At 39.0% G+C, this 27,581-nt stretch overlaps 2 protein-coding genes across 7 annotated transcripts in view; both read right to left on the bottom strand.

Annotated features, from left to right (window-relative positions):
* TNFRSF11A (TNF receptor superfamily member 11a) overlaps window positions 1-3,719 on the bottom strand; it is a 45,538-nt gene extending 41,819 nt beyond the window's left edge. For both annotated transcript variants that reach the window (XM_089516607.1, XM_089516608.1), the window contains exon 1: window positions 3,647-3,719. In XM_089516607.1, coding sequence (XP_089372733.1) covers window positions 3,647-3,712 — 66 coding nt within the window. In that variant the 5' untranslated portion in view covers window positions 3,713-3,719. The remainder of the gene's footprint in view (window positions 1-3,646) is intronic.
* Window positions 3,720-11,167: 7,448 nt separating this feature from the next.
* RELCH (RAB11 binding and LisH domain, coiled-coil and HEAT repeat containing) overlaps window positions 11,168-27,581 on the bottom strand; it is a 77,846-nt gene continuing 61,432 nt past the window's right edge. For 3 of the 5 annotated variants that reach the window (XM_089516602.1, XM_089516603.1, XM_089516605.1), the window contains 7 exons: window positions 23,914-23,996; window positions 23,085-23,148; window positions 21,018-21,156; window positions 20,772-20,888; window positions 18,504-18,592; window positions 14,777-14,847; window positions 11,168-13,127 (listed from right to left, as the gene is read on the bottom strand). In XM_089516602.1, coding sequence (XP_089372728.1) covers window positions 13,007-13,127; window positions 14,777-14,847; window positions 18,504-18,592; window positions 20,772-20,888; window positions 21,018-21,156; window positions 23,085-23,148; window positions 23,914-23,996 — 684 coding nt within the window. In that variant the 3' untranslated portion in view covers window positions 11,168-13,006. Of the gene's footprint in view, window positions 13,128-14,776; window positions 14,848-18,503; window positions 18,593-20,771; window positions 20,889-21,017; window positions 21,157-23,084; window positions 23,149-23,168; window positions 23,452-23,913; window positions 23,997-27,581 lie in introns of those variants that run through there. The other 2 variants (XM_089516606.1, XM_089516604.1) reach the window with 2 other exon arrangements.

Below are 27,581 nucleotides of genomic sequence, written 5' to 3'. Positions count from 1 at the left end.
TAGCTTCCCAAGGGAAGTGGTGAAAACCACATCACTGGAGACCTTTCCACTTGGAAGAGCAGTTGCAAAGATGGACTGCAATGGAAACCACCCTCACCATCGGGTGAACTAATGGATCAGTTCCAACAGGGATCAGAAAACAGAAAATGAGGGAGAATAACAGAGAGCAGAGCTTCCTTCACATGCATTTAATTCAACTTCAGAGCACATCTCTTGACCATCTTTCTTTGCAGAGTCTTACGGGGCTCACATATCCTTTTAACACAGTTAGTGGAGGACAGTTTGTTTTCCTTTCTATCTTCAAAACTCATTGGAATGGGGACACAATACTGTACTTACTTTAGATAAAGAGGATCCTAAGATTTAAAAAAAAATGGAGAAGGTTTCTCACCCTCTTTTTCTCTCTGAAGCTGCCCTACTCTTAGTAGGGTGTCTCATATTTATTTATTTGATTTCTTTATAGCCTGCTTTTTTCTCAATACAGACAAGGCAGCTCACAGAATATTAAAACTAGAAGAGATTAAAAATATACAAAGAGCACCAGTAAAACATAAATCATTTTAAAAAGTAATTAAACAGTTTATAGAATGGAAACCATTAAAAGTTCACTTAAGACTGAATACATATATATATAAAAACCAGACAAGCATTAGAAGTCTCCTCCCATCCTTAACCTAAAGCTGATCTTATTGTATGCCACCCTGAAATCTTTAGATTTAAGGAAGTGTGTGTGTATGTATGTATATATATTTCATTAGGACACTTATGGACACTTCGTGTAGCTAAGGTCTTCTTTCTGAGGGAAGTTTTCCACTTGCGGAATAGATGTGGATTTATTTTGTACATTTCACTTTCATTTCATTGATATCATCAGTGGTTCTCAAATTCAAATGGTGGGGCTTGGAGTCTCTTACCAAACTTTGTTTTGTTTAAAATTTACACATGCATTGACTTAAATATCGAATTTACGTAAATAAAACTCTCTCAATTTGAATGGTTGTTTCTTTATAAAATGTTGAAATACAAATATACATGAAAGTGCGAAAGAAAATAAATACACTAAATAAACAAAATATTTTTATTCATATATTACGTCGAGTGGAGAGGCTGTGGCATCCGCATGTAGACGTAAAGGGGGCTCCGGTGGGTCAAAGGTTTGAGTACGACTGATCAAAATGTCTTGCAAATTTATTGAGTATTTTTAAATGATGAATAAATGTAAATACATTTAGATGATCTCAGTGAAAATGAAAGTGAAATGTACAAAGAAAAGGAACAAAATTGATAAAGACAGGAGAGCACCCTGGAAATGTAACTCAGACATCAAACCCAATCCCCCAATCCCTGGGGTGACTGAAAAGAAAAGCTATTATGATTTCTTGCAGGTGAACTGCATGAAAATCAAGAAGAGTAGGCAAGAGTAGGTTCAAATCTGTGAACGCTCCTACTACCAGGTTCTCTCTTTCAATTAGTCTCAAAGGTGCTACAAGATCCCTTTGCATACTGATTTTCCAGACTAACACAGCTATGTCTTTAAAATCAAGAAGAGTTATCTATGGAGAGTAAACACATTCAGGATGGCAGCATTTATGCAAAAGAATAGTGCATTGGGCTGGAGTGAATTACATCCAGGTCCCACTGAAATCAATGTGGAAGGTTAGCCACTAGGGACTACAATAGTTTATGTCCCACTGATTTCAAAAAGGGTGAAGCGCAACTCATTTACAGCACAATCCTATTCGGGTCTACTGAGAAGTAAGCCTCGCCGAGGACAGCGAGAAGGTTCACTTCCATGCTAAAGTGTGTGTAGCCACAGTCTCCAGTTTGGATACATTTTATTTCCACTGTTATTTCTTCCTCGGGAATCTCCTACAAAAAGGGTCCGAACAGACAGGCCAAACTAAAGCTGCTTCAGGTCACTTAGGAGGTATGCCGTTTAAATGATGCATGCATCCTAAGAGTCCAAATGCCATGCCAAAGCTGTGCTCCAAGCCTAAGAAAAGTTTGTCTTTTGGAAATATATATAGTGCGCCCGCGCCATACGCGGGCGCGCCATACGTGGCCTTGAGCATACGCGCTCAAGCTGCGGGGCGTGCACGGGGCGGAAGGGGCGGCGCGTCCCATTCAATTGAATGGGCGCGTGCGCCCATTGCGCCCTGCGCGCTCCCGCACCGCAGCGCCACCGTGCACGAGCCCCATTGTTTCCAATGATGGGGCTCGAGCATAGGCGGAATTCGCCTTATGCGGCGGGATCTGGAACGGATTCCCCGCATAAGGCCAGGACGGACTCTGTGTGTGTGTGTGTATATATAATATTTTCAAGCTGTGGATGCTTGAATCCATGGATAAAGAATCCATGGATATGGAAGGCCAACTTGTGTACCTTCAAGTTATTTCTGACTCATGAGGACCCTGTTATGGGGTTTCTTGGCAAGTTTTTTCAGAGAGGGTTTGACATTGCCATCTTCTGAGGCTGAGAGAGCGTGACTTGCCCAAGGTCATCTAGTGGGTTTCCATGGCCGAGCTGGGAATCGGACCTTGGTCTCCAGAGTTGTACTCTAACACTCAAACCATTGCACCACGATGGCTCTCAGGATCGACTGCATGTATATGTGGGTATGTGTGTGTGTACATATATTGGCCATGAAACTCACTGGGTGATCTTGGGTAAGTCACACTCTCTCAGCCTCAGGGGAAGACAATTGCAACAAATCTCTGAAGAAATCTTGCCAAGCAAACCCTACTATAGTTTTGGCTTAGGGTCACCATAAGTCAGAAATGACTTGCAAGCACATAGCAACTACAATACACACACACACACACAACCCCCCCCCCAACATGCATGTATGTCAATATGTAGAGCCAGCGTGGTGTAGCGGTTTGAGCATTGAGACCAGGGTTTGATTCCCACTCTGCCATATAAACCTGCTGGGTGGCCTTGGGCAAGTCACACTCTCTCAGCCTCAGAGGATGGCAATGGCAAACTTCCTCTGAACAAGAGTCTCAGTGTTGCCAACAAGCCTCGAAGATAATTCCCCAAACATTTGGCCAAACTCACCAAATTCCCCCCATATCTCACCAAATACTTATTTCAACTCTCAAAATTACCATTACAACCAACCACCAAAATCACACCAAAGGCTCTGAAAAGTACCCATTTTGGTGTGAAAGTCACCAGATTGGCAACACTGAGAAGTCAAAAAGAACTTGAAGGCACACAACAACAATAAATACACACACACCTACACACATGCACATGCACGTATGTCTATATAGAGAGCCAGAGTAGTGGTTTGAGCTTTGGACTGTGACTCTGGAGACCAGGGTTCAATTCCCACGTGGACATTAAATCCACTGGGTGAAATTGGGCCAGTCACACTCTCTGAACCTCAGAGGAAAGCAATGGCAAAGTCTCTATAAAGACCCTCACTTGGCCATGCCCTTGGGCCAGTCACTCTCTCTCAGCCTCTGGGGAAAGCAATGGAAAAAAGCCCCTCTGAACAAATCTTGCCAAGAAAATAAGTCAGAAAGGAAGGCTTGAAGGCACCCAGCACAGAGACCCACAAGCAGACTCTAAGGACAGTATAAGAGGGTTTCTATCAAGGCTGACAGTCCTATACCTTCCCTCTCAGCCCTTCTTCCTTACCTTGGCTCCTGTGCTGAAGAAGGAGAGGGACAGGAGGAGGAAGAGGAGGCTGGGCAGCAGAGCCATGGCTGTGGGCTCCTTCCCTGGCTAAAGGGAGGAATGTCTTTTCCCTTCTCAGTCACTTGAGGCTGAGAGAGTCCCTTAGAGAAGGAAGAGGAGGAGGAGGCGGGAGCAAAGGGAAAGGCCTGCCTCTCTTGGGCCTCAGCCTCTGCTGATGCTGCATTATTATTATTATTATTATCATCATCATCTCAGGACGCCACTTTTTTTTTTAGTTTTAGAAAGTAAATAGATGTTTATAATTTTAGCCAATTTTTGTTACAGCTTTTTGCAGCCAGGTGTATTTTTTGTAGAATAGTTTTAGTCAATATAAAAATTGATCTGCCCCCCCGTTTTCCTAAAAGATTTCCTGCATGCCTTCAATGTGTTTCGAACACATCCACATCACCGACTCCGCCTTTAACCACAGTGCTGACCTGTGTGAGCAACAGAACTTGCAGAGATGCACACAGATGCGAACAAAACTGGCACGTGTGCGTGAGATTATTCACATTACTTCTTTTAAATGATACCACACAGGTCTTGGAGGGAGATAAGAACTGGCACTATCTGCTGGACTTGACCTCCTTCCCCACTGCCATTCCCTTCTCCTTTTGTGTCATGTCTTTTTAGACTTTAAGACCGAGGGCAGGGAACTGTCAAATTAACAATCTAAGCCGCTCTGAGATACTCTAAATAAATAAAAAAATACTACTCAGTATTTAGTGTGACAGATTTTCTTGGGCTGTGTCACCCATTAGCCCTTAGCTAATGGAGAGGAATGATGGGAGCTACAGTCCAACAACATCCGCATGCTCTCCATCCCAAATTTACATTTATGATGTGTAGTACCTTGGGTCATGTATTTCACGAACAGATTCTGCCCCAGGATCTGTTTTGCCCATGCTGTTACCAGAAGGAGTGTAGCTGGAATAATATTATCTTCTTCCTCTCTTCACTTCTACCAGCAATTCTGCAACTGTAAGCATGTTCTTTACTCATCTCTGATTCAGACTAAAAGTGTGGTTTTAATTTAAAACATAACCCTGTGGAGGGCTAAATGCCTTCCTATTTGTGCAGGATATTGAAGAGTTTTCTACATTCTTGCGGATCAAGACAAACAGCAGTATCGCTGTTGGGATTAAGGCAGGAGTGTAGATTCGTAGTGCTACTGAACTGGGCAATAATGCATTTCTGTCCCTGAAATCTTACTGTAGCCATGTATTAATCACATGAAATAGGTCCACATGATTAGAAGAGTGGTCCTGTAGCTCCAATGAGCATGGATGACCATGTAGATTTCTATGTGAGTGGGCTTTCATGTGAGGTGTGCACAATTAAAATTAAAAGTGAGTCCTCCACATTCACTGTGGTTAGGGACACAAGAACCCTGTGGAAGTGAACTTGCAACCTTGACAGTTGAGTAGTAGTTCACCCCCATTGCACTCCTGAATCACATGGATCACCTTCAGAGAGCACACAACTGAGACTGAGTCCCCATTGACAGTAATGGTCAGCTAAAATTAGGGGGCTGTAGAAATAATCAGTCCCTTATATGCATGGCTTGGTATATTGCCATTCTGCACTACGGAGATCTGAGTTCTGCAGTTTGAACAATGAAGATTTGGATTACATTTTGTTTTACTCATTTTTTTTATTCTTGGCATTATGTATTCTGATTTTCCTTATAGCATAATTCAATGTATTTTTAGAGGCTCTACTATGTTGTAAAATAATTGCAACTGTGCTGCCCAATCCTAGATATGTTTATTCAGGATCAGGCTGCACTGTATTAAATATATGAAATTCCACTGGAGAATAAAGGAGATGAGGGTCCTTCAGATATTTGACTGTAATGCCCAGAATTCCTCACCATGGCTATGCTGAGCAGGGCTGCTTGGATTTGCAGTCCAACAATTGCAACAGCATCATAGGCATTGGCTCATGCACCCCTAAGTGCTCTTTTAAAACCATAAAATTGCATTTACCACAAGTTATATTTATGTAAAAGTAATCCCTGAGGGAAACTGAATCCTATTGCTAATACTTATGCAGCCTAACTGCACTTCTCCAGAATATTAGCATACAGATCATCTACATTATATGTTGACAGCTGCCCTGGACTAAAACTCCCAGAGTCCCCCTTGCCAGAATGGCTATTTGTAGTCTGGAAATCATAGAAAGTTATAGTTGAAAAAAGGGCCAGCATGGTGCAGTGCTTTCTGTGTTGGACTACAGCTCACGAGACAAGGGTTCAAATCTCCACAAAGCCATGGAAATCCACTGAGTGGCCTTGGGCAAGTCAAATTCTCTCAGCCTCATAGAGACAAATGCACCTCTGAAGCAGTCTTGATAGGTTTGTCTTAGGATCACCATAAAATGGAAATAACTTGAAGGCACACAATAACAAAATTTGGAAAAAAATATTTTCAAACTATGAGGTTTTGTATCATAGAATCAGAGTTGGAAGAGACCACAAGGGCCATCCCATCCAACCCCATTCTGCCATGCAGGAAATCCAAATCAAAGCATCCCCGACAGATGGCCATCTAGCCTCTGCTTAAAGACTTCCAAGGAAGGAGACTCCACTGTCAAACAGCCCTTACTGTCAGTAAGTTCTTCCTAATGTTGAGGTGGAATCTCTTTTCCTATAGCTTGCATCCAGTTCCAGGTCCTGTTCTCTGGAGCTGCAGAAAACAAGCATGCTCCCTCCTCAATATGACATCCTTTCAAATATTTAAACAGGGCTATCATATCACCTCTTAACCTTCTCTTCTCCAGGCTAAACATCCCCAGCTCCCTGAGTCGTTCCTCATAGGACATGGTTTCCAGACCTTTCACCATTTTAGGTCGCCCTCCTCTGGACACGCTCCAGTTTCTCAATGTCCTTTTTGAATTGTGGAGCCCAGAACTGGACACAATATTCCAGGTGGGGCCTGACCAGAGCAGAATATAGTGGCACTATTACTTCTCTTGATCTAGACACTATACTTTTATTGATGCAGCCTAAAATTGCATTGGCCAGTTTAGCTGCCACATCACACTGTTGACTCATGTTCAACTTGTGGTCTACTTGGACTCCCAGATCCCTTTCGCATGTAGTTTCATTCAGCCAGGTGTCCCCCATCCTATATCTGTGCATTTCATTTTTCTGCCCTAAGTGCAGTACCTTACATTTCTCTGTGTTGAATTTCATTTTGTTAGCTTTGGCCCAGCTTTCTAGTCTATTCAGGTCATTTTGAATTTTGATCCTGTCCTCTGGAGTATTAGCTATTCCTCCTAATTTGGTGTCATCTGCAAATTTGATAAGTATGCTCCCAATTCTGTCATCCAGGTCATTGATAAAGATGTTGAATAACACTGGGCCCAGGACAGTGCCTTGTGGGACCCCACTGGTCACTTCTCTCCAGGATGAAAAGGAGCCATTGTTGAGCACCCTTTGGGTTCGCCGGTCAACCAGTTACAAATCCATGTAACAGTTACCTTGTCTAGTCCACATTTTACAAGCTTGTTTGCAAGAATGTCATGGGGAACCTTGTCAAATAATATTTCAATGATTAATTGAAGCGGTACCAAATATGTTACTCATGAATAACATATAGGACCATATGTCCTATAGGAGCTTAGCAATATATATAACAACTATATATAGCAACTACATAAAACTTAAATATATATACACACACATTATATATACCATGTGTGTGTATATATATAAATATAGCACTAATCTCCCATTAAAGTAAAATTATGCTCAAAGTACTGCAACACAGACTCTAGCCACATATATAGAGAGAAACCCCAGAGGTACAAGCAGGGTTCAAGAAAGGAAGAGGCACTAAGGACCACACTGCAAACATGCAATGGCTAATGGAGCGTGACAAGGAATTCCAAAAGAAAATCAACATGTGCTTTATAGACTATAGCAAAGCCTTTGACTGAATAGATCATGAAAAGATATGGAATGCTCTCAAAGCCATGGGAGTGTCAATACACTGAATAGTTCTGCTGGGAAAGCTATACTCAAGACAAGAGGCCACTGTTAGAACAGAATATGGTGAAATGGAATGGTTCCCAATAGGCAAAGGAGTTAGACAAGGCTGCATATTATCACCATACCTGTTCAACTTGCACACAGAAAATATCATACAAAGAGTAGGACTAGACTCAGGAGGAGGAGGAGGAATGAAGAGAGGAGGAAGGAACACCAATAATCTAAGATATGTGGATACCGCAATATTAATAGTGAAAAACATCCATGACTTGGAACAATTACTAAGGAAAGTCAAGGAAGAAAATGCAAAGGCAAGCCTGCTGCTGAACATAAAGAAAACAAAAATAATGACCATGGAGGACCTACATAAATTTGAATTAGACAATGAGGAATTTGAAATAGTCCAAGATTTCTTGTACCTGGGATCAAACATCACCCAGAATGGAGACTGCAGTCAAGAGATAAGAAGACTAGGAATGGGAAGAGGAGCAATGAAAGAGCTAGAGAAGATCCTAAAGAGTAAAGATATACAACTGAGCACCAAAATTAGAACAATCCAAGCCATAGTATTCCCAATCACTATGTATTGATGTGATAGCTGGACTATGAAAAATCAGGTAATGATTTCAGATTTAAGGTTTCAAATAGCTACTATTATAAAATTCAGTATATACTAAGGTTTGCATTCCTAGCCATAGCTTGCATCCTTAACCTTAACTTTGCCTGGGATGGGCATTGCTGAATTTGGTAGTGTTGCTGTTTGGCTCTCCTGAAGCTAAGATCATGCAAAAAAATTCAGTAGGTCTGTGATGTTGTTCTGAAAATTTGATTTTTCTGATATTTCCAGTTTTAGATACAGGTACGACTTAATCCAATCACTGATGAATAACAATGCCAGCTGCAGCTGCAGGAAGTTGACAAGTTACATGAAATGTTGAGTGCTTTTGTAGAGATGTAAGAAGTATTTTTGCAATCCACTACTGAATGTTTGCTTTAAGCAAAATGGTTCAGCTCTGTGTACCATATGACGGATAATATACCACTTAGAATAATCACTTTGCAACTGGCTTCTAAATAAAATTCTTAGCAATTAAACATTAACTAACAGTTAACATTTGTTCAGACTTTGCTCAATAGCCTTGTAGAACTAAATTATGTTTCAAGAACATGGCTTTTGGCTGTTACAGTGGAGGATCTTTCAGAGACAACAGCAGGGTCACAATAGCTAACTCTTGTTAAATTCTCTAAAGATGCCAGCCACAGATGCTGGTGAAACATCAGGAAGAAACTCTTCTAGAACATGGCCACATAGCCCCAAAACCTACAAAAAACGATGGATGCCGGCCCTGAAAGCCTTCGTCTTGTTAAATTCTGTGTAGAGGCAAAATAAACCTCCTATTGCAGATCTTTTACCACTAAAACCCTGTGATGGGACAATCCAAAATGAAACAATAGTACTAGAAGATGAGGCTCACAGGTTGAATGACACTCAGTGAGTTATTGGAGCAAGGTAGAGAACAACTATGAGTAGCGCTGTGGTTAATGACGCAACTGGACATAAGCTGAAAAGATGTTCAGCTGTAGATGTGCTCATAGGTGAAGACAAATGTCTGAAGTTGTACAACACATATTGTAGGGACATGGAATGTGAGAAGCATGAACTGAAAAGCTAGACTAAGGCTGCATCCACACTGCAAAAATAATCTAGTTTGACACCACTTTAATTACCATGGCTCAGTGCAAGGGAATTCTGGGCACTGTAATTTTGTAAGGCATTCAGTCTTCTGACAGAGAGCTTTGGTGCCACAACAAATTACCTTCTTATGGTGTGGCCAAAGTACAACAGCTTTACTTTTGTCATCTTAGCTTCCAGGGAGAGTTCAGGTTTAATCTCTCCACGGACCCATTTATTTGTCTTTTGGGCTATCCATGGTATCCTCAGCACTCTTCTCCAGCACATCATCTTAAATGAGTTGATTTCCTGTCAGATCTCTTCACTGTCAAGGTCTCACATCCATACATGGTGATAGGGAATATGGCTTGGACAATTCTAAATTTTGCACTCATTTGTGTATCTTTGCACTTTAGGATTTTATCTTGTTCCTTCATGGCTTCCCTACCCATTCCTAGTCTTCTTCTGATTTCTTGACTGCAGTATCCATGTCTGATTCAAGATACGGGAACTTTTTCATTATTTCAGTTTCCTAATTTTCTAGGTTAGAATTCCATGGTCACTATTTTTGTTTTCTTTATGTTCAACAATTCTGTTAGTAGTATGTGGTATCATCCGCATCTTAAGATTGTTGATGTTCCTTCCACCTATCTTCACTCTTCCTCCCTCTGAGTCTACCTTGTACGGTATTTTCCGTGTACAAATTGTACAGGTAGAGTCAGAGAGTGGAGGGAAGAGCAGGTTAGAGAGAAGAGCAGAAGGTGCATGCCAAGAATGAGAATGCCTCTCTTCTATTTGTATGCTTCTAGGGCATTTTTAGCAAGTTAGAAATTTGTCCCAGAAACTGCAGGGACATAGCTATGCGGAGAAAACAAGCACTCAAATGAGATACTCTGGGTGCTTTGGCCATTAGTGTTTCAGGCATGCTTAAGGATTTAGCCGATCAACTTCATGATAATATACTTCTAATGTGTTGCATTCCTTATTTTATGTAACTCCTTTTCAATTTGAAGAGTTCTGCATTTTCTTGAAAATAACACTCTTCCTTGTAAGTATGATCTTAGTGAAACTATTTAACTATTAAAATGAAGTTAAGTAAGGCAGAATCTTAACACTAAAAGGGACATCCATTAAAACAAAAAATAGTGCTCACTTTGAGTACAAGTTTCTTTTTTCAGGAAACCCTGACAACTTTTGGCTGATTTCCAAGATAGACTGTTTGTAGATAATATTGTGCCTAGCAGAGAGTTCAAGAGGCAATAGTCAATGATGGAATATATTTGTTTTAGCTTATGGCATAGTCAACTTTTTTTTTTAAACAGAACCGACTGCTGGGAATATGCATGGCATAACATCTGTTTAAAGCATGCAAATTAACTTTGAATGGCTGACAAAAATGTTAGTAGAGTTGTGGTGGCTGGACAGCTTCAGATGTTTTTGGAGGAAACTGGTTATTTTGACCCGTATCAGTATATGGAATATAAATAGTTTTATAAATAAATAAAATAGAGCGCATATTATCCCACCACCCATTGGCACACAATGATCTGTACATTGTTGTTATTATAGGACCTCAACTGAAGAACTGGTGGGTTCTAAATGAAAGGGATTAGTTTATCATCCCATCCCCCAAACATGCTCCAAGTACATGCTGCTCAAGTTCAGTAGTCACATATCAAAAATTAAAATGTATTAAAGTTCAACGAAGCGTGCTGTAAAAAAAAAGAGATCATGTTAAGTAAAGCATCAGTTGTTGAAATAATTTAAAGTAAAACCACTAATCAGACACAAGTCCTTTAAAAACATACAAAGCAAATATGCAAAACATTTTATTTAACTCAAGAAAAAACAAGAGACTTAGTTGCTTCCAGTTCTTCAGGAATGCCACCAGCATTTCATGATCAGAGGGATTATTGTCCGCCAGGACAACACTTGTAACAGAATTAGTGCAACTTACAGGAGTTTGAAGTAGGGAAGGAGCTGATTCATTCATCACCTTAGTCAAAATGTGAATGTATACAAAATTGGCCCTTTTTACATTGAAGACATGGGAATCTGAGAAAATAAGATATTAATGCCCCAAGTGAGTCTGATGCAAACTCATTTTCTCTTCCCCAACATAGTATGGCTATTGCAAGAATTACTGCAGCTATCTCCTCTTGCTTTTCAGTGAAGTCTTAAGGTATGTGACACAGAGTTAGCAAGGTCTGGGCCTGTGTGCTAATGTTGCAATGTGATTGCTTGGTCATCATCTCTTACTGAGAATAGAATTTTTAGAATTTGTTATGGGACAAAAGGTATCACCGAAATAGTATTGTGCTTGGGCTCCAGATAGCCATGAAACTCTGGATAGTCTTGGAGGAATCTGGGCCTTGTCTTCACAGAAATGTTGCAATGCTAAAACAGAAAACGTTTTAACATGCTAAATGATTAAAAATTGTAGTGGATATCAGTATTAATTTTTGGCAACAGTTGTGGCTTTTCATCATTGTAATTTGGGAAGTTGCATTGTATTTATTAATTTCACAATTTGAATTGATTCATAGCTAAACAAATTATTGCTTTTAACCTCTGTAGTGTCATATAAGTGGTCAAGTATGGTCATGTACCCTCTTTGTCTTGTAAAGACTGGTTTAAAAGAGATATTGGTCCTGTACCCAATCCACATGGCCAGAATCCCATTGATGATGCTTACCCCATGCACTGACCAATATGTACTGTCTGTTCACTGCACCTGTGAACTGTAGTCAGGACAGATGCAGCTCTAGCACGCAGACATTACACACTTACAAGCTTGGACAACAGAAGCATGTATGTGGGTAAGAACTTTTTTGAGCATAGCAGCATCCAATTTAAGTTAATCCCAAGGTAGAATTCCACTAAAATTAATTCTGCTAAAATCAGTGTGGAATGTACTATTAGTCCCCACTTCCCAGCCTTGCTTAGTGAAATGCGCTGTCTAGCAGTGAGGCTGATAAGCTGCTTGATTTACATTAAACACGTGCATGCATAAGATGCATCTCCAAAGATCTGGTTTAACCATCACTTCCAGAAGAATCTGGTCCACAATAAGACTTGTGTAAGCAATTCTGTTATACATTATATTCTCCATCTCCTCTGTAATCCAAATATACAACGATTTACAAAAAACAATCCAAGAATCAGACTAGTGCTGGTGGCTCTTGCCTTTCGTTTTAGAAACATTAAAAAATTCCGCATTACCCTCTTATAACTTAAATACATAAGTATTCTCCACTTTTATTACTTTATGACTGCAACTTCAAATTTACATTATTTTAGGTACCATTATAACAGCTCCATGTATAATACAGATATCAGCCGAGAACCCATCGGGAAATAAAAAATCTTCACTATATATATATATTTATATATTTATATAAAAATTATGCTGAAAAGACAAGAACACAGGACAGGGACTTGATACAGACTTAATTTAGTTTTATAATCAACCACATTTAACCCAATGTTAACAGATACATAGCAATATTTGAGAGCAGTGCAAATATCTTTGTAGGTTAGAGTAAAATTATACTACAAGAACATAAGATGGGGAAATAAAAAGGCAAGTACTTCAAGTACAAGGAACGAGTCTTAATGAGGTCTTTCAGTGTTTACAAGGGTTTTCCATTCTAATTTATTTCTTCCTCTGAAATACATTAGCCAGCATGGCTCCTGAGGTGGTGAGCTGGCCCATTTTGTTTAGAAACTTGGTCTTTGTGTCTTCGCTCACAAGGCTTGCTGCAATTGACATAGAACTAGAGAGGAAGGAATAGAAAGTTAATATATGGCACCACTCATTAAAATGATCTTGCAACAGGCCTGGAAAAAGGCTTTTGCCTGGACTCTGGAAAGCTGCTGCCAAAGACACTAATACTGGGCTCTGGAGACAAAGGATTTGACTTTATATGAGGCAGCTTTATATGTCACATAATGAAATTCAAAGAGATTGTCACTAAAATGTAAAAACATTTTGAATAATAGCATCTAAAAGCCTGTCCAAATGAAATGTTAATGTGAAATTGGCATACCTCATTAATAGGCTGAGATTACTTTCACCAGTTGCATGGCATACAACTATACCAGCTACATGGTAGTTATGCTGGAACTCACAGTTTGTCAGGACACTTGCTGGATTATGTAGAATCTACAAAGTCCCAGACAGCAGAATTTCTTGTGCCAACCAGCATAACTAGAACCACAACTGGAATATTGTCCTTACACAAAGGTATTTATGCCAGCACAAGGCACAAAGCAGTTTTTGAGCCTGTTCTGATACTCAGACTAAGAGAAAAAGGAGAGAAGTGATGAAGTGTAAATATATTTCAGAAATTCAATTTCTATTCCAGGTGGTATATCTAAGTACTTTGGAAAGCAGGGGGAGAGGGGATTAAACTCTCATTTTCAGTGGGACTTAACAGTTTTATGTCTCTGTGATTGTTTAGATTTAAGCTGGAATTTACGCAGCTTGAAAGAAAATTCAAGTGTCATAGTCTTAGGTCCAAAACACACTGCAGAAATAATCCAGTCTGAGACTGCTTTAACTGCCCTGGCTCAGTGGTTGGGAATCTTGGGAATTGTAGTTTATTGTAGCATCAGAACTCTGTCAGAGAAGGCTAAATGTCTCACAACATTACAGTTCCTAGAATTCCCTAGCATTGATCCAGGGCAGTTAAAACGGACTCAAACTGGATTATTTCTGCAGTATGCTTTGGACCTCAAGTTTGAGGAGTAGCTGTGGGAGCCTAGCCCAATGAGTGATCAGGCTGGTGCTCCACAGCTGAAGGTGGTAAGAGCAGAAAGTCACAGAGGCCAAATGAAGTGGCTTCTTTTGAACTGCAAGGGCCACAGTCTGGAGGGCTCCTTCCACTGAACAGTTTTAAGCTGGGAAGCACTATTGCACCTTGCTTGCTGTGTAAAGTTCTGGCAATACAGACACAAGTGGACCTCATGGTCCTTGCCCAGGCAGAGGAGATAGAATGCATGACCCGGAATTTTTGCACCACAGGTTAAATATTTCTTGAAATGTTTAACTTCTGGGACAAAGCCCACAGTTGAACTAATGAACTGATGAAGAGAATGCCTAAAACTTCCTAATGATTCTCTTGCAACAGTGGATATAAAAGAAGAGATAGATGGAAGCACACATCTTTTATCAATGTGGTTGAGGATGCAGGATTACTACCAAAAAGCAACCCTAGAAGCTTCTAAGGATCTCTTTGCAGGTGTAGAATGGCCTGTATGTGTGAGTCACAGAGACCACAAAGAAAAACTAGAGTTAATTTTAACACTTAAAGCTGCTAAGCCTATGTTGAATATCTGATGAAGTTTTAACTTTATTATGATTCATTTACATTGACCACGAGGAAGGCAGACACTAGTGGGGAAAAACAAATCAACATCTTACCCTTGTGGTTCTTGGACACTCCTATTTTCAACTTTCTGTTCACATTCCTTTATCATGGAGCTTAAAATAACCTGAAATGCAGGAGAGGGCAAGTTTAAGTTCAAAGATAAGAAGGTTTAGATATTTTTCTGGGTTGTAATTATATATGTTCTCAAAATGAATACAAAGGTCAGCTAGTGCGGGCAGTGGGGCTTCTGGGGGTGGCATGTGCTCCCTCCTCATGTGCCGCCCCATCCTTTTCTGGATGAGGAAATTGCGGTAGGGGGGAGTGCGCATGGGGGAGCAACAGGACAGTGTGGGAGGTTGGACTGCATGTGGGGTTGAGGCAGGGGGGAACATGGGAGGTAGGGCCTGACTGGGTGTCACCCCCCCTTTTGGGGGTGTAACAAAAATATGACTGTAACAAAAATATGAAGCACATAAAGTGTTACAGTATACCTTTTCTTTACCCTCATCACGGTGGGCCTAGTCATTTTGCAATCACATACTCTTATTATTTCGTGAGACAGTAATGTAAAGTCTTCCTTCCTTTCTTCCTTCCAGTTTAATTTTGTGCCTGGGCTACTGTAAGTATGCTGTAACAACTGCCTGATGGGTGTGTTATGTTTACATCCTTCCCACCATTCAGTGGAGTTGTGTTCTCTGTTTTCCAAGTTGATGTGGGTGTGATATGTTTGGCTATTGCCATGGAGCTGAAAACGACTGTTTTGTTAATGGTAAAAGTTGTTTTCTTTTCTGTAGATGTGGCATGTCTATTGTGCCCTCACTGGTTTGTTGTAAAGACTGCTTTATTTTTACATCATGCCCTCCTGCTCAGTATAAAGTATACATCTGCCATCAAGCTAAACAGGTCATGACCAGCAAACCTTAGGTTTTCTGGTGTGTAATGTAGCTCACTGTCTCATCTGTCCTTAAGGGTCCAGTTATTGAACAGTCTACAGTAGGGGAGTGGAACTTTTTAAAACAAATGTCTGTACATGATATTACAGTGAACCCTCTGTATTGGCGGGCTAGCAATCTGTGGATTTGACTACTAGTGGATTGTCACACCCCATATTATTCATTGGCAGCACGAATAATATGGGATGTGACCATCTACGTTTTTTGCCATCTGCAGGGGCCCCTGAAACTGATGGGAAGGATCCTTCCGCAGATAGGAAGGCTCCACTGAACTGATTTTGAAATTGGCTTATAGGCAACATTTATGAACATGTGTGTACATATTATCCATGTCTCATACACATATAGCATTTTTATTCATTTTCCCTCCTACCAGTAACTGTCTATATCTGAAGACTGTGCAGGGGCCAAACGGTCAGGAAACTGAAGAGGGCCAAAAGTTTCCTAAGAAGTGTACCAACTCTTATTCACCTCTTCCAATAGGGAGAGTGAACTCAAGCAATAAGCACCAAGAGGACAGTGGCAAAGTAAGTGAAACATGAGGATCCTATCAGTATGCTTCAGGTAACAGCAAGCTTTACACAAGTAGACAAAATCTTTTAGAAAAAAACAAAAACGAGGAGAAGTAAAATTCTAAAAACAGCATGGTCACTGGCCACAGTGTATGTGTTGGGGAAGAGGTGGGCATGGCCAGTTGGCTAAAATACTGAAAAGAAGCATTCAAGATTGCTGTAATTTTTGGCGTATTCTACCTGTCTGTCTCCCAATAGTTTACAATGGTGACTGCAGTCAAGAAAATGTACTTAAAACCAATTTACATGGTCACAGTCGATTTTATTAGAAATTGAAAGATTCAGAGGAAAGCACTTTAATGATGGAGATTTGATTTGATTTCTATCCTGCGTTTCTCCAGATTCAGGGCCCAAAGGAGCATAACTACTGACAACTGAGCAGCCCATCTTGACTGCTCATTGCTGGAAACAGGGTACTTTGACTGATCCCACAACTGTGTCATTACATACACAGACAACACAATACTACTAACAGAAGCCAACGAAGACCTGGAGCAGTTACTGAAGAAAGTCAAGGAGACTCCCATACCTTGAATTCCATACCTTGAATCACATAGTGATCGGAATGGTGATTGTAATCAAGAAATTAGAAGACAACTAGGATTGGAAAGGGCAGTTACAAAAGAACTTGATGATATCCTTAAGTGCAAAAATATAAATCTTAACACCAATGTGAGGCTCGTCCAAGCTATCATATTCCTTATCAATGTGTACAGATGTAAGAGCTGGACAGTGAAGAATGCTGATAAAGGATGACTAAATTGAGGCTGTTGTACTTTGGCCACATCATGAAAAGGCATTAATCACTGGAAAAGACAATAATGCTAGGAAAAATAAAGGGCATTAGAAAGAGAAGACCACATTCCAGATGATCAGACACCATCAAAGAGGCCACAGGCCTGAATCTACAGGACCTAAGCAGAGCAGTGGAGGATAGGTGGTCTTGGAGATGTCGCATTCACAGGGTTGCCATGAGCTGAGATCAACTCAAGAGCAGTTAATAACAAATCACAGTATGTAACCTAACAAAAAATAGTCTGTGCTACATACATCTTTTATGAGACTACATGATACTTGCTGCATATTTGAAAAATCTAACAAATCCAAAGTATAGGAAAGCCTTTACCCTGGCCAAATTTAATGTACTTTCATCGGCCTTACTTGCAGGAAGATATAATAACAAATCATTCTGTGAATGTTTATGTCCTTGTGGGTCTGAGGAGGTAGAAACAATGGGGCATGTTTTATTGTATCGCACCTTTTACCAGGATCTGCAGCATTGTTTTATAGTACCAATTTTACAAAAAATACCAGATAAATCTGATGCATTTTACATTTATTACCTTCTGGCTGATCAGCAGCCAGAGATTACAACCAAGGTGGCAAGTTTTTGCATTGCTACAATAGCTTGTAGATGGAAAATGGTGTCTTAATTTTTACTCTGTCATCTAGTATTTGTATTTGAAGGGATTTCACTCTATATAGTTATCTGAATTTATAGCCTCCAAGCTGTATTCCTATTGTATTTGTACTATACCATTTGCATTGTTTTTTTTTCCTATTGGGCATTGTATAATATTGTACTTTTTATATTGTTTTATGCTGGTCATTGACTGTAATAAATTTCAGTTCATTACATGAATGTGTAAACACATCTTCCTCTCTCTCCAGGTGAAATTGTACTTCTTGTAATATTGAATATTTAACACGGCATGAAATAGTGGCTTGAATGTTGGACTAGGACACTAGGAGACCAGGGGCTTGGACATGGAAACCCACTGGGTGACCTTGGGCAAGTCATACTCTCTCAACCCCAAAGGAAGGCCATGGCAAACCCCTCTGACCAAATTCATCCAAGAAAACCCTGTGATAGGTTTGCTTTAGGGTTGCCGTAAGTCAGAAATGACTTCAAAACACAAAACAACAATAACACCACCATATGATGAATCAGTATATTTTCCCCCAAGAGGACAATTATGTTAGTCTCTTGTAGATAAAACTAGCATTTCTGTAGCTCCTTTAGGACTAACAGATTTATTGTACCAGATAGATCACTTTCCTCAGAAGCAAGGAGTAAAATATTGAAAGTTCAGGTGTATATAGAGGATTAGAGATTCCATTTATTATGCCATCTTTGATTTAGATTTCCTGCATGGCAGGGGGTTGGACTGGATGGCCCTTGCGGTCTCTTCCAACTCTGTGATTCTATCATTCATATTAAACCCACATGCAAAAAGACAATTTCAATTACTCACCTCATGTTCTGGTGAAAGGGTTTCCATGTCACTTCGTAAACATCTGAGTCCAGGTAAAAAGTGATTGACCATTAAATCTTCAGAAATAACTAGAAGACAGGGAGTTAAGGTCTGATATAGAAAGAATGACCTGCTCCTGCCTTTATTTCAACTCAAATTTGGAAGATGAAGTGCAAAAACCATGATATCCTTTACATGCAGAGCTTTTCCTTCAAAAGCTTTCACTATTGTTGCCACTGTACTAACTCCTTGGGAAAAATGCATACAAGAAATTAAAGTAGTTACTGAGAAATGCAAAGTATCTGCAATGTAAAACAATTTCAGGAAGGCTTGGTAAAGGGCAAGACAAATAGCAACAGCATAGATTTTTTGCAACACGTTCTTAATGTGCAGCCCAAGATGAAGAACCTAAAAATAACATTAGCTCTGTATACTAAATTAACTTGATGATTAAGTATGATTAATATTTAGTATCATTGGTAAGATGTTATTTTTCATGCCTCTATTTAAATATTCATTAAAACATTATAATAAATGGCATGGCGAATGTACTAAAATTCATCTGTACACTATAACTGCACACCATTATCTGCCATTCTTCTTACTGTTCCCTCTGGCTTAACTCTCCAGACCTTGAACCTTACTTCTTTTCTCACTAATGCCTGATACCCAGGCCACTACTTCTGCTTCTTCCTCCCCTATGTGGAATGTAGGGCTTCTTTTAATGGTAGTTCCTCTTTCCTTCTCAGGAGCTTGTGACCTTTGTGGCAGGGAGAAAGAGGATTTGTTTTGTGGTCTTGTTATAGATTACAATGAAGAAAGGTTTTTTAAACTTTAACTCAGTCTACTTTCTGGAACTTCAAGGAGTTTTGTGCATCATGGTTTGAATAATTTGGATGTATCGTATGAAAATAGATTCTCTTTAATACTAGCATTCCTATCACATTTTAAACAATATACAGTATTCAAGCTTACACTGTAGTATGCATTATTTGAAAAAATAACATAGGTCAACAAACTTTGGCTACATTTTCTTGCCAGCCAAAACTGATGTTTGCAACACTCCTGCTGAGTGTGAAGCAGGGTCTTTATTGATATTACACCATGTTAAAAGACAAGGAAGACTGGGAGAGGTTTTCTTTTGTTTTTGTCCCTAGCTGTGAACTTATATGTGAGTGCAGGAGGTAAAAACTCAACTTTACTGGGTTAAACCTCTGAGGCATTTTGAAAACAGTGAGAGGTCTGTTTTCATGTTGCCTCAAACTACCATCAAGAGAAGCCCTCGTGGGAAAAACAAAACACTCTTCCTGATGTTACTGTGACCAGGTTAATATGGTTTGTATTTTCCAACAACTACTTGTGATGTATGTGGTAAAACTTAACAGCTACATTTCACTCCAGTCAATACCACAACTTCTCTTTTCGTAAATATTCTTGCCAGAATGCCCTACACTTTGCCATTCCAAGAAAGGAAGCTAACTTTCTTAGACACCTATATGAATTTAAATTCACCCATATGGACTTACAGACATTGGAAATCTTTCAGAAAAGTGACTTCAGAAAAGTGACAGTATACTATACATTATCTAATTTGAAAAGAAATGTAAATGGCTTTATGCACGCTTTAAGTGGTCAGGAGACAGCTCATTGGGATTCTCCATAGCAACCTATCCTTCACCTTCATAACTTATCGCAGTTTCCCATGCAGAACAGAAATTTATTAACCGAGTCAATGGAATTCACAAGCAATCCTACATCATATCTACTCAGAATTAAGTTCCACTGAGTTTAATGGGACTTACTCTCAACTGAGTGTGCATGAGTCTGTAGTCTTTATTCCAGACCCCCAAACAACATAAAGTCACTGAAAGTGACTTTGATTCCCCATCAATAAGGCAAAATAAAACTCTATAGGGGTGTAAATATGCTAGTACAGCAAAGCCAACAATTTTATGGCACCTCAAAGCTTAACAAGTTTAGCATAAGCTATTGTGTACTCCAGCCCATTCATGAGTCCCACTAGAATTTACACTATAATCTTGTTAATCTTTGGAGTGCTACAAGACTACTTTTCTATAAAAGAAAAAGAAAAAGAAAAAAAGTTCTGCTTCCAGAAATCTTTTGCACATTTTTAACACTAGGACAACTGCCTTTTCTAGCTTCGATATTCTCAGAGTTCTGATGGACTCATTATTGATGTAAGATAAAGTAATGTTACATTTCTTGTTGTGATGTTAAATCATACACTTCAGAACTAAACAAGGATACAACAACAGGAGAGTGCACTATAGGCCTCAAAGAGATGAGTTGCAATGTCCAGTCTTTTTGAATCCATAGACTGTTGGTTATTTACCAAGGCGAGTTTGTGCAAATGTGGAATAACAACTGGAAAAAAAGATAATGTAAAACTGAACTTACAATCAACACTTTCAGACAGAAGTTTGCAAGAATAAACATTAATAACTGACAGCAACAAGAAACAAAAATGGTTTGTCTGTCATCATGACAACTTACATTCATCTCTAAATCTTGGCTCAGCATTTGGTCCAACTCTCCCAAAGGTTTTAATGATTTCTGTATGTAGAGAGTGTTGATCTTGATACTGAGGATCTTCCAAAAAAGAGGCCAACTGCATTTTAACTCTCTCCAACAGCTTAACAGGAAATGTAATACAAATTATGAATGCTTTAATGTATAAAATAAGCCAAAATGAATACACTCAATAGAAATTTACTCAAATTTTACTACACAGCTGTTTTTCTACTGCAAAAACTCTGGCTTTTTGAAATTAGATTGCATAATCAATAAAACTTTTCTACAGACACCTTGTTGCAAATTTATGTTCATTCCAAAATACATCTGCCCATCAATCCATCTTGACTGATACTCAGAATGTTCTTTTTCTAATTTCTTGACTCACCCAAAATAAGAACAGGAACATTCCATATTATACATGTGAATAACTTTTAAAAAAGGGAAGTGTAGGCTAGGTATTCTAATCAACCTCACTATTACTACTTAATCAGCATTTCAATACAAGTATGACTCACTACAGTATTCTTAGTTGCACTTCCTTAACTAGGTTATTATACAAACAATGGAATGTACTGAAAATATAAGAATGCAAATGCAGCAGAAGTTTTGCTACTAGAAACTCAGTTTTATTATTCAACTTTCAAGTTTTGGAAAATGCCACCTACTGCTTCAACAAAAATGTTATAGCCTGGAATCATGTTGGTTCACCAGGCTAATGTTAAATTATTAGTTACACCAGTGACTGCACTTCTATCTGGTTGCACAGTAGCTATGAAGTAAGGTAAAATCACCATTCTGGAGAGAAGAAGGCTGCCAACCTCAAGCAGCTTTTTTCTCCAATGCCTGGTTTCTGGCAGGATCCTTAGAGGCAAAGTGTTTTGGAAAGCAGGCTGGACTATTGCCTATCTCACAGTTAAAGCAATGTAGGTATCCAGGAGGATCTCAGCCTTAATGTCAGTTTTGAAAGTATCTTATTATTCTAAAATTTTATTACAATTATGCTTGCAGTTTCTGCTGATACAAAACTATAAACTTTTTAAAAATACAAACCCTTTCATAGTATAAAATTAAGCCTAGATGTTAGTGTCAATGGACACATGAAACAGTTCTCTCAAAGTTGGCTTGTGTAATCTTCCTCTCTATCATGACTTGTGATTTGTGTACATTCTCATTTTGGCTTATATAAAGTTAGGCAGCAAATCAAGTCAGATAGCTTTAAGAACTGGGTCTCTGTGCCACTCTTTTCCTTCTGTGTTGTGTCAATCTATTAAGTTGTATGTTTGAATGAAGCTTTTTTTTAAGTACTAGGATACTTTGGACACATAAAAATGTTTCCATTTCATTTGGTCACAGTGAGAGACTCAGAGAGCCTTTCTCCACAATTTTGAGACTTCTACACAGACTAATCCTCATGACTTCAAAATGCAAGTGGGTGGAGAGAAGGGACCAGCTACTTAATGAGTTTGTATTTCCCTGCAACTCTTCTCCTTTCTGAGAATTCTATGATTTAGGTTTGATTTAAAGGTTTAATTGAGAATGAGATGTTGCTACTCACCATGAGGGTCATTCTGGGATGACTGCAGGAGAAATCCTACACATGTGGGTTATTTCCCCACCTGCCTCAATCTGCTAGTGTGAGGGAATAATTCATGCATATGTGTATTTCTCATGCAGTCATCCAGAGAATTTATCCACATCGAACACCTTTATGGTTGAGGACTTTTTCCAGTGTGGAAAAGTAGAATAAGCCCCAGATATTATGGCAAAAGCTATTCTAAGGAGTTTTTTAAAGTGACACATGAGAATGAAACTGATCTCATGTAAATTGTGCTTTGGACAGCCCATGAATCAGTTGCCTGTATTTAGAATTTGTGCAAGGAGGGCATGTATAAACTACTAGTATACAGCCCAGACCTACCATACATTGCTGCAAGTGATCCTTAGGTGTAACCATCTGACAATTAACAAAAACCATCAGTATGTTGCAAATTCTTCCTCTTACTTCAAACAACTACTGTTATCTTAGATAATATGTAGACATCCTACCTCCCTCTGAGTGACTGTTTCCATGATAGTACCAAAGGCAGGAATTGTGGCTATTCTTACAGAGCTAATAGGGAAAATAAACAACAACCAAAATGTTAGCATTTAAAATAGTTTTCAATTAAAAAGAATGCAATTTAAAAATTAAAAGATGTATTAATTTCTAGCAATGACAAGAGAGAGGCCAGGTAGTATGCTCAAAATAATTTTTAAAAAGGAGAGAAAGGTAGAGAGATAGAGATAGAGAGAGAGAGAGGATTAACTCAAGTTTGCCATCAGAAACTCACAATTCAGGATCACTGGACAAGGTAACAAGGGCCGGAGCAACCCGCTTGTCAACTAAGGCTTCACTCATGCCTCGAAGAGTCAGCTGTAAACCAGTCAACATGCAATAAAAATGGGTTTAAACTGAAAGGATAATTTTGTTAGCTGTGACTGAGGTTGGGCAAGCAGTCACTGGCCTTTCTCAATTTCGTTACCCAGACAGAGTATTAACATTGTTAAAGACTCTGTTCATGCTTCAGCATTTACTGGCAATAACATGTTAGTGAGTGTAGCATCTCTCTTCAGCATGGAAGACACAAACACCAGTATGTGACCTTTGAAACATGTCTGGACACTAAAACGTTTACTATAACAATATTTCAATTAAAAAAGAATAGCAACAGAGAAGTTGCTGTCTTCCAAATATGAAATTAGAACTTGTATCTCTTGTTTATTAAGGATTGATGGCCCTGCCTTTTTAAAAGTTATTTTTATGACACCCTGATAGTTTATTTCTTGGCATGCTGTAAGAGGGATGCTAGTTTTATAAGACAGTCAGGAAACTTACATTTCAGGGTCACTGGAGAGAGTAATGAGAGCAGGAACAACTCTCTGAGCTACCAGAGTTTCATGTACCCCCTTCACCAACAGCTGAGTGGGTAGAGCAGAGGGGTATCACAGGTGATGCACGGAAAGAGTGAGCACAGTATCATGGGAAGAACAGCACAACCAAGAGGAAGAAAACACAAAAAGCAAACCAAAATTAGAAGCAAATACCACTACGCTAAAGTGCCCCTTTAATATAAATATGCAGAAGGCACAATGAAAGCGCAAGTGGCCCAAGCAGGCAGCACATACTAGACAAACTGTGGAGCTGTTAAAAACAAAATAAAACAAAAAACCGATGGCATCCTGGGAATTAGTACTGCAATTTTTTAAAAAAAATAATTACATGGATTTCATAAAGTAAAATTCCATTCTGGTTATGTTATTCTACTTCCACCAGGGATGTTCACGTTTGCTAATTGTTAAAAACCAGAAGTGGTTGCGTGGTTCCTAATTAGGACTACTAAAATGGCACTCTTCCACATCCAGCCTAAGTATTTTTAATAAAGATGTTACCCAACACTTTCTTTGTGAGGGGAGTCATGTTCAATGCAGATTTATGTAACTGATTTCATGTGACCAATAGATACACCAATTGCCAGGTAGTGATTTGTAAGCATATATTGTACTTTGCACCTGGCACTGAATTACAATGAAATTGCAGTGTATCTGAAAGGTGCAACTGCATTACATAAAATAAATAATACATTATTTGGCCATTTCTTGAGCAACTTCTGTTGAAAACTTCTTCTAAGGTTATGTGACAAATATTGTCTTTAGCAGTGTATCAAGGATGTGCATAGCTTTTAAAGGTATAGGGTTCTTGAAAACTCATAATGACTTTAAATGTCTTAGCAAATACGTCACTAAAGAAAATGGTTCCAGATACATATAGCAAAGAAGACTTAATGTGATCAGAAAACCCAAGCTTATTCTCATTCTAAAGTGTATTTTGATTTTAGTGGGTGAAAGAAGGGCATATTGAGAGAAAGCCAAAATATTAATTTGCTTTGTTGAAATCAAAGGTGGGTTGATTTCAGCCTTGTATGGGTTTTTTTTTTTAACCATGTGTTCAATTTAAAAACAACAACAACTAAGAGTGCATTCCCAGAACTTCTAACAAAGGCATAAATTATCTATGGTACATGATTCTGAGAATGTACTCTTGTTTAAGAACACCAGAAGTGCCATGCTAGATCACAAGTATTCTTTTGGGAATATCCAAGCAACCAGCAGGCAATGGATTGTCCATCACAGCTCCACTGTCTAATGTCTGCCCACCCATGGTTTCAACTAATGGAATACTTCACAGATCCAAGTTCATATTCCTAATGTGCAAAGGTTGTGTTCAAACCAGGATCAAATCTGGATCAATATGAAATATTAAAGATAGTCTGCATAGTACAGTATAACTGACAAACACATACAGGCAAAAATGGGGAGAGCCAGACAAAAAACAGCATGCTAGTTTAGAGTGGCCTCTGATGACATCCTATATTTGCATTTCCTCACTATCCTACTAATCCTTTCTATAGATACTAGAATTAGACAGTAGGAAGTTACTTGTATGCTGCTACTAATTCATGTATTTTTTAAAATAAAAAGCTATCAATTATGGTTAAAAAGGTGTATGATGTATGAAAGAACAATTGTACCATATGCTTTGGGAAGAAATTAGAAACTGAACTAGAAAAACAGGCTGTAAGACACAGGCTGATTTGATAATCACGTTCTTTCACGCCTCTTTGCATTGTAGGACAAAGTTGAATCTGGAAAGCAGACTCACTCATGGACCAGCAACTCATGGTGTCTCAAGATACAATGATAGTTCAGAGAGGAAAGAGCTCTAACCTCTTTTGTGACAGCCCTCCCAACAAACTAAACCATTTATGACAATAAGGCATGATACAATTAAAAAAAGCTCTCTTTCTAATTTTATGTGCTATATTGATCAGGTCTTTGTCACATAATGAAAAGGAGCATGTGCCATAGGCAACTATAATCTATTACAACTGCAGTGTTTTTTCCTGACCAGATTAGTTTCTGATTCTGTATAACAATTACACTGATGTGAAAGCTAGTAGACTAATGGTGTTCAACATATTAATGTACACGTATAAAATTATTAAATTAATAGCACATTTTCCCATTACACATCCATCATGATTAAAACTGCATGAAGCAGTCACATTAAATCAATACAAAAAAAATTCTTCTCCTGGACAGGAAATTGAAGGCTGGTCCTCTCTGTTTATTGCTGTTAACTATATGGTTAATGCAAGGATCGTAACTAGAGGACAGTTGAGGGCAGATAAACATGCTCTGTTGACTGTTTACTCCTCTACTTCATTTTTTAAACAGATTTTGTTTTTAAATAACAATATAGGCCATTTTGGATTTTGTTACTAAGAACAATTTTGGCATTATTAATAAACATTATGCAGTTTGCAAGATAGTAACAATAGATATCTGGTTTGAACACTGAATTCAGGGCTGAAATGATTTCTTATAGCCAATGGAAGATTTTAAGCATGCAGGGCAACAACCTAATGTTCAAGTCAGAAACAGAAGGGAGTTCCACTTTGCCAGTTACCATAAAAACATATGGCAAATAGATAATAACAACAATTTATTTATATCCCGCCTCTCCCTATGGATCGAGGTGGGTTACAGAAATACAATTAATACAATAAAATACCTAGTAAAACCAATCTACAAAAAATAATCACCCATCCTTCCCACCAAAGGAAAAATAGTAACTAATAAAAATACAATTTAAAATAGTTAAAAAGGCAAGTTGAAGAGAGACAATTTAGGGCTGGGAAGACAATTGGTGTCAAAGTAAGGGAGGTCAGTCTGGGAAGGCGTGGAGGAAGAGATCCATCTTGATAGTCTTTTTGAAGGCATCTAGACTAGTAATGTGACAGATCTCCTCCGGCAGGTTATTCCATGCTTTAGGAGTGGCAGATGAAAAGGCCCTCTGGGTAGCTGCAGCCCGCCTATTCTTCATTGGCTGCAGTAGACAGTTCCCTGAGTGTGCGGGGTGGACTATAAGGAGATAAATGAACACTGGAAAATTTACAACCTTATTGAACCCAAACTGTAGCATGTAAACATCCTGCTCTCTCATCACAGTACAGAACCTCTAAAAGGTCTTTAAACAGAGGCTGGATGGCCATCTGTTGGGGATGCTTTGATTTAGATTTCCTGCATGGCAGGGGGTTGGACTGAATGGCTCTTGCAGTCTCTTCCAACTCTATGATTCTATAATTCTATGAAATATTTTTAAAATAGATGTACACCACTAGAATGTGGGACTCCAGCCTGCACTCACATTTGTATGGATGTGACAGAGGCTCAGTTAGAAGATGCAGACAACTTGTGTATTCTGCTTTTTCACATGTTGCCACTGTGCTACATGAAACTGGATTGCTCTCTCAAGGTCCCTGCAAATGTGTAGTGGACTAAAGGGTGCACCTGCCAGCTTCATTACCTTTTTGCCTTCTGGCTGCTAAGGAAGGCAGCAAAAGAAAACAGATCTGGCCCTCTATCTACTTATCCCACCATCAGTGAAAGCTGGAGTTACTGCTGGAATTATCTGGTGACTGGGGCTTAGTATTGTCTCATACA

The sequence above is a fragment of the Sceloporus occidentalis genome, unplaced genomic scaffold (assembly GCF_023333645.1).
Source record: "Sceloporus occidentalis isolate IW3139 unplaced genomic scaffold, rSceOcc1.0.p SCAF_3, whole genome shotgun sequence".
Classification (NCBI taxonomy): domain Eukaryota; kingdom Metazoa; phylum Chordata; class Lepidosauria; order Squamata; family Phrynosomatidae; genus Sceloporus; species Sceloporus occidentalis.
This window is presented reverse-complemented; position numbering and strand designations above follow the sequence as displayed.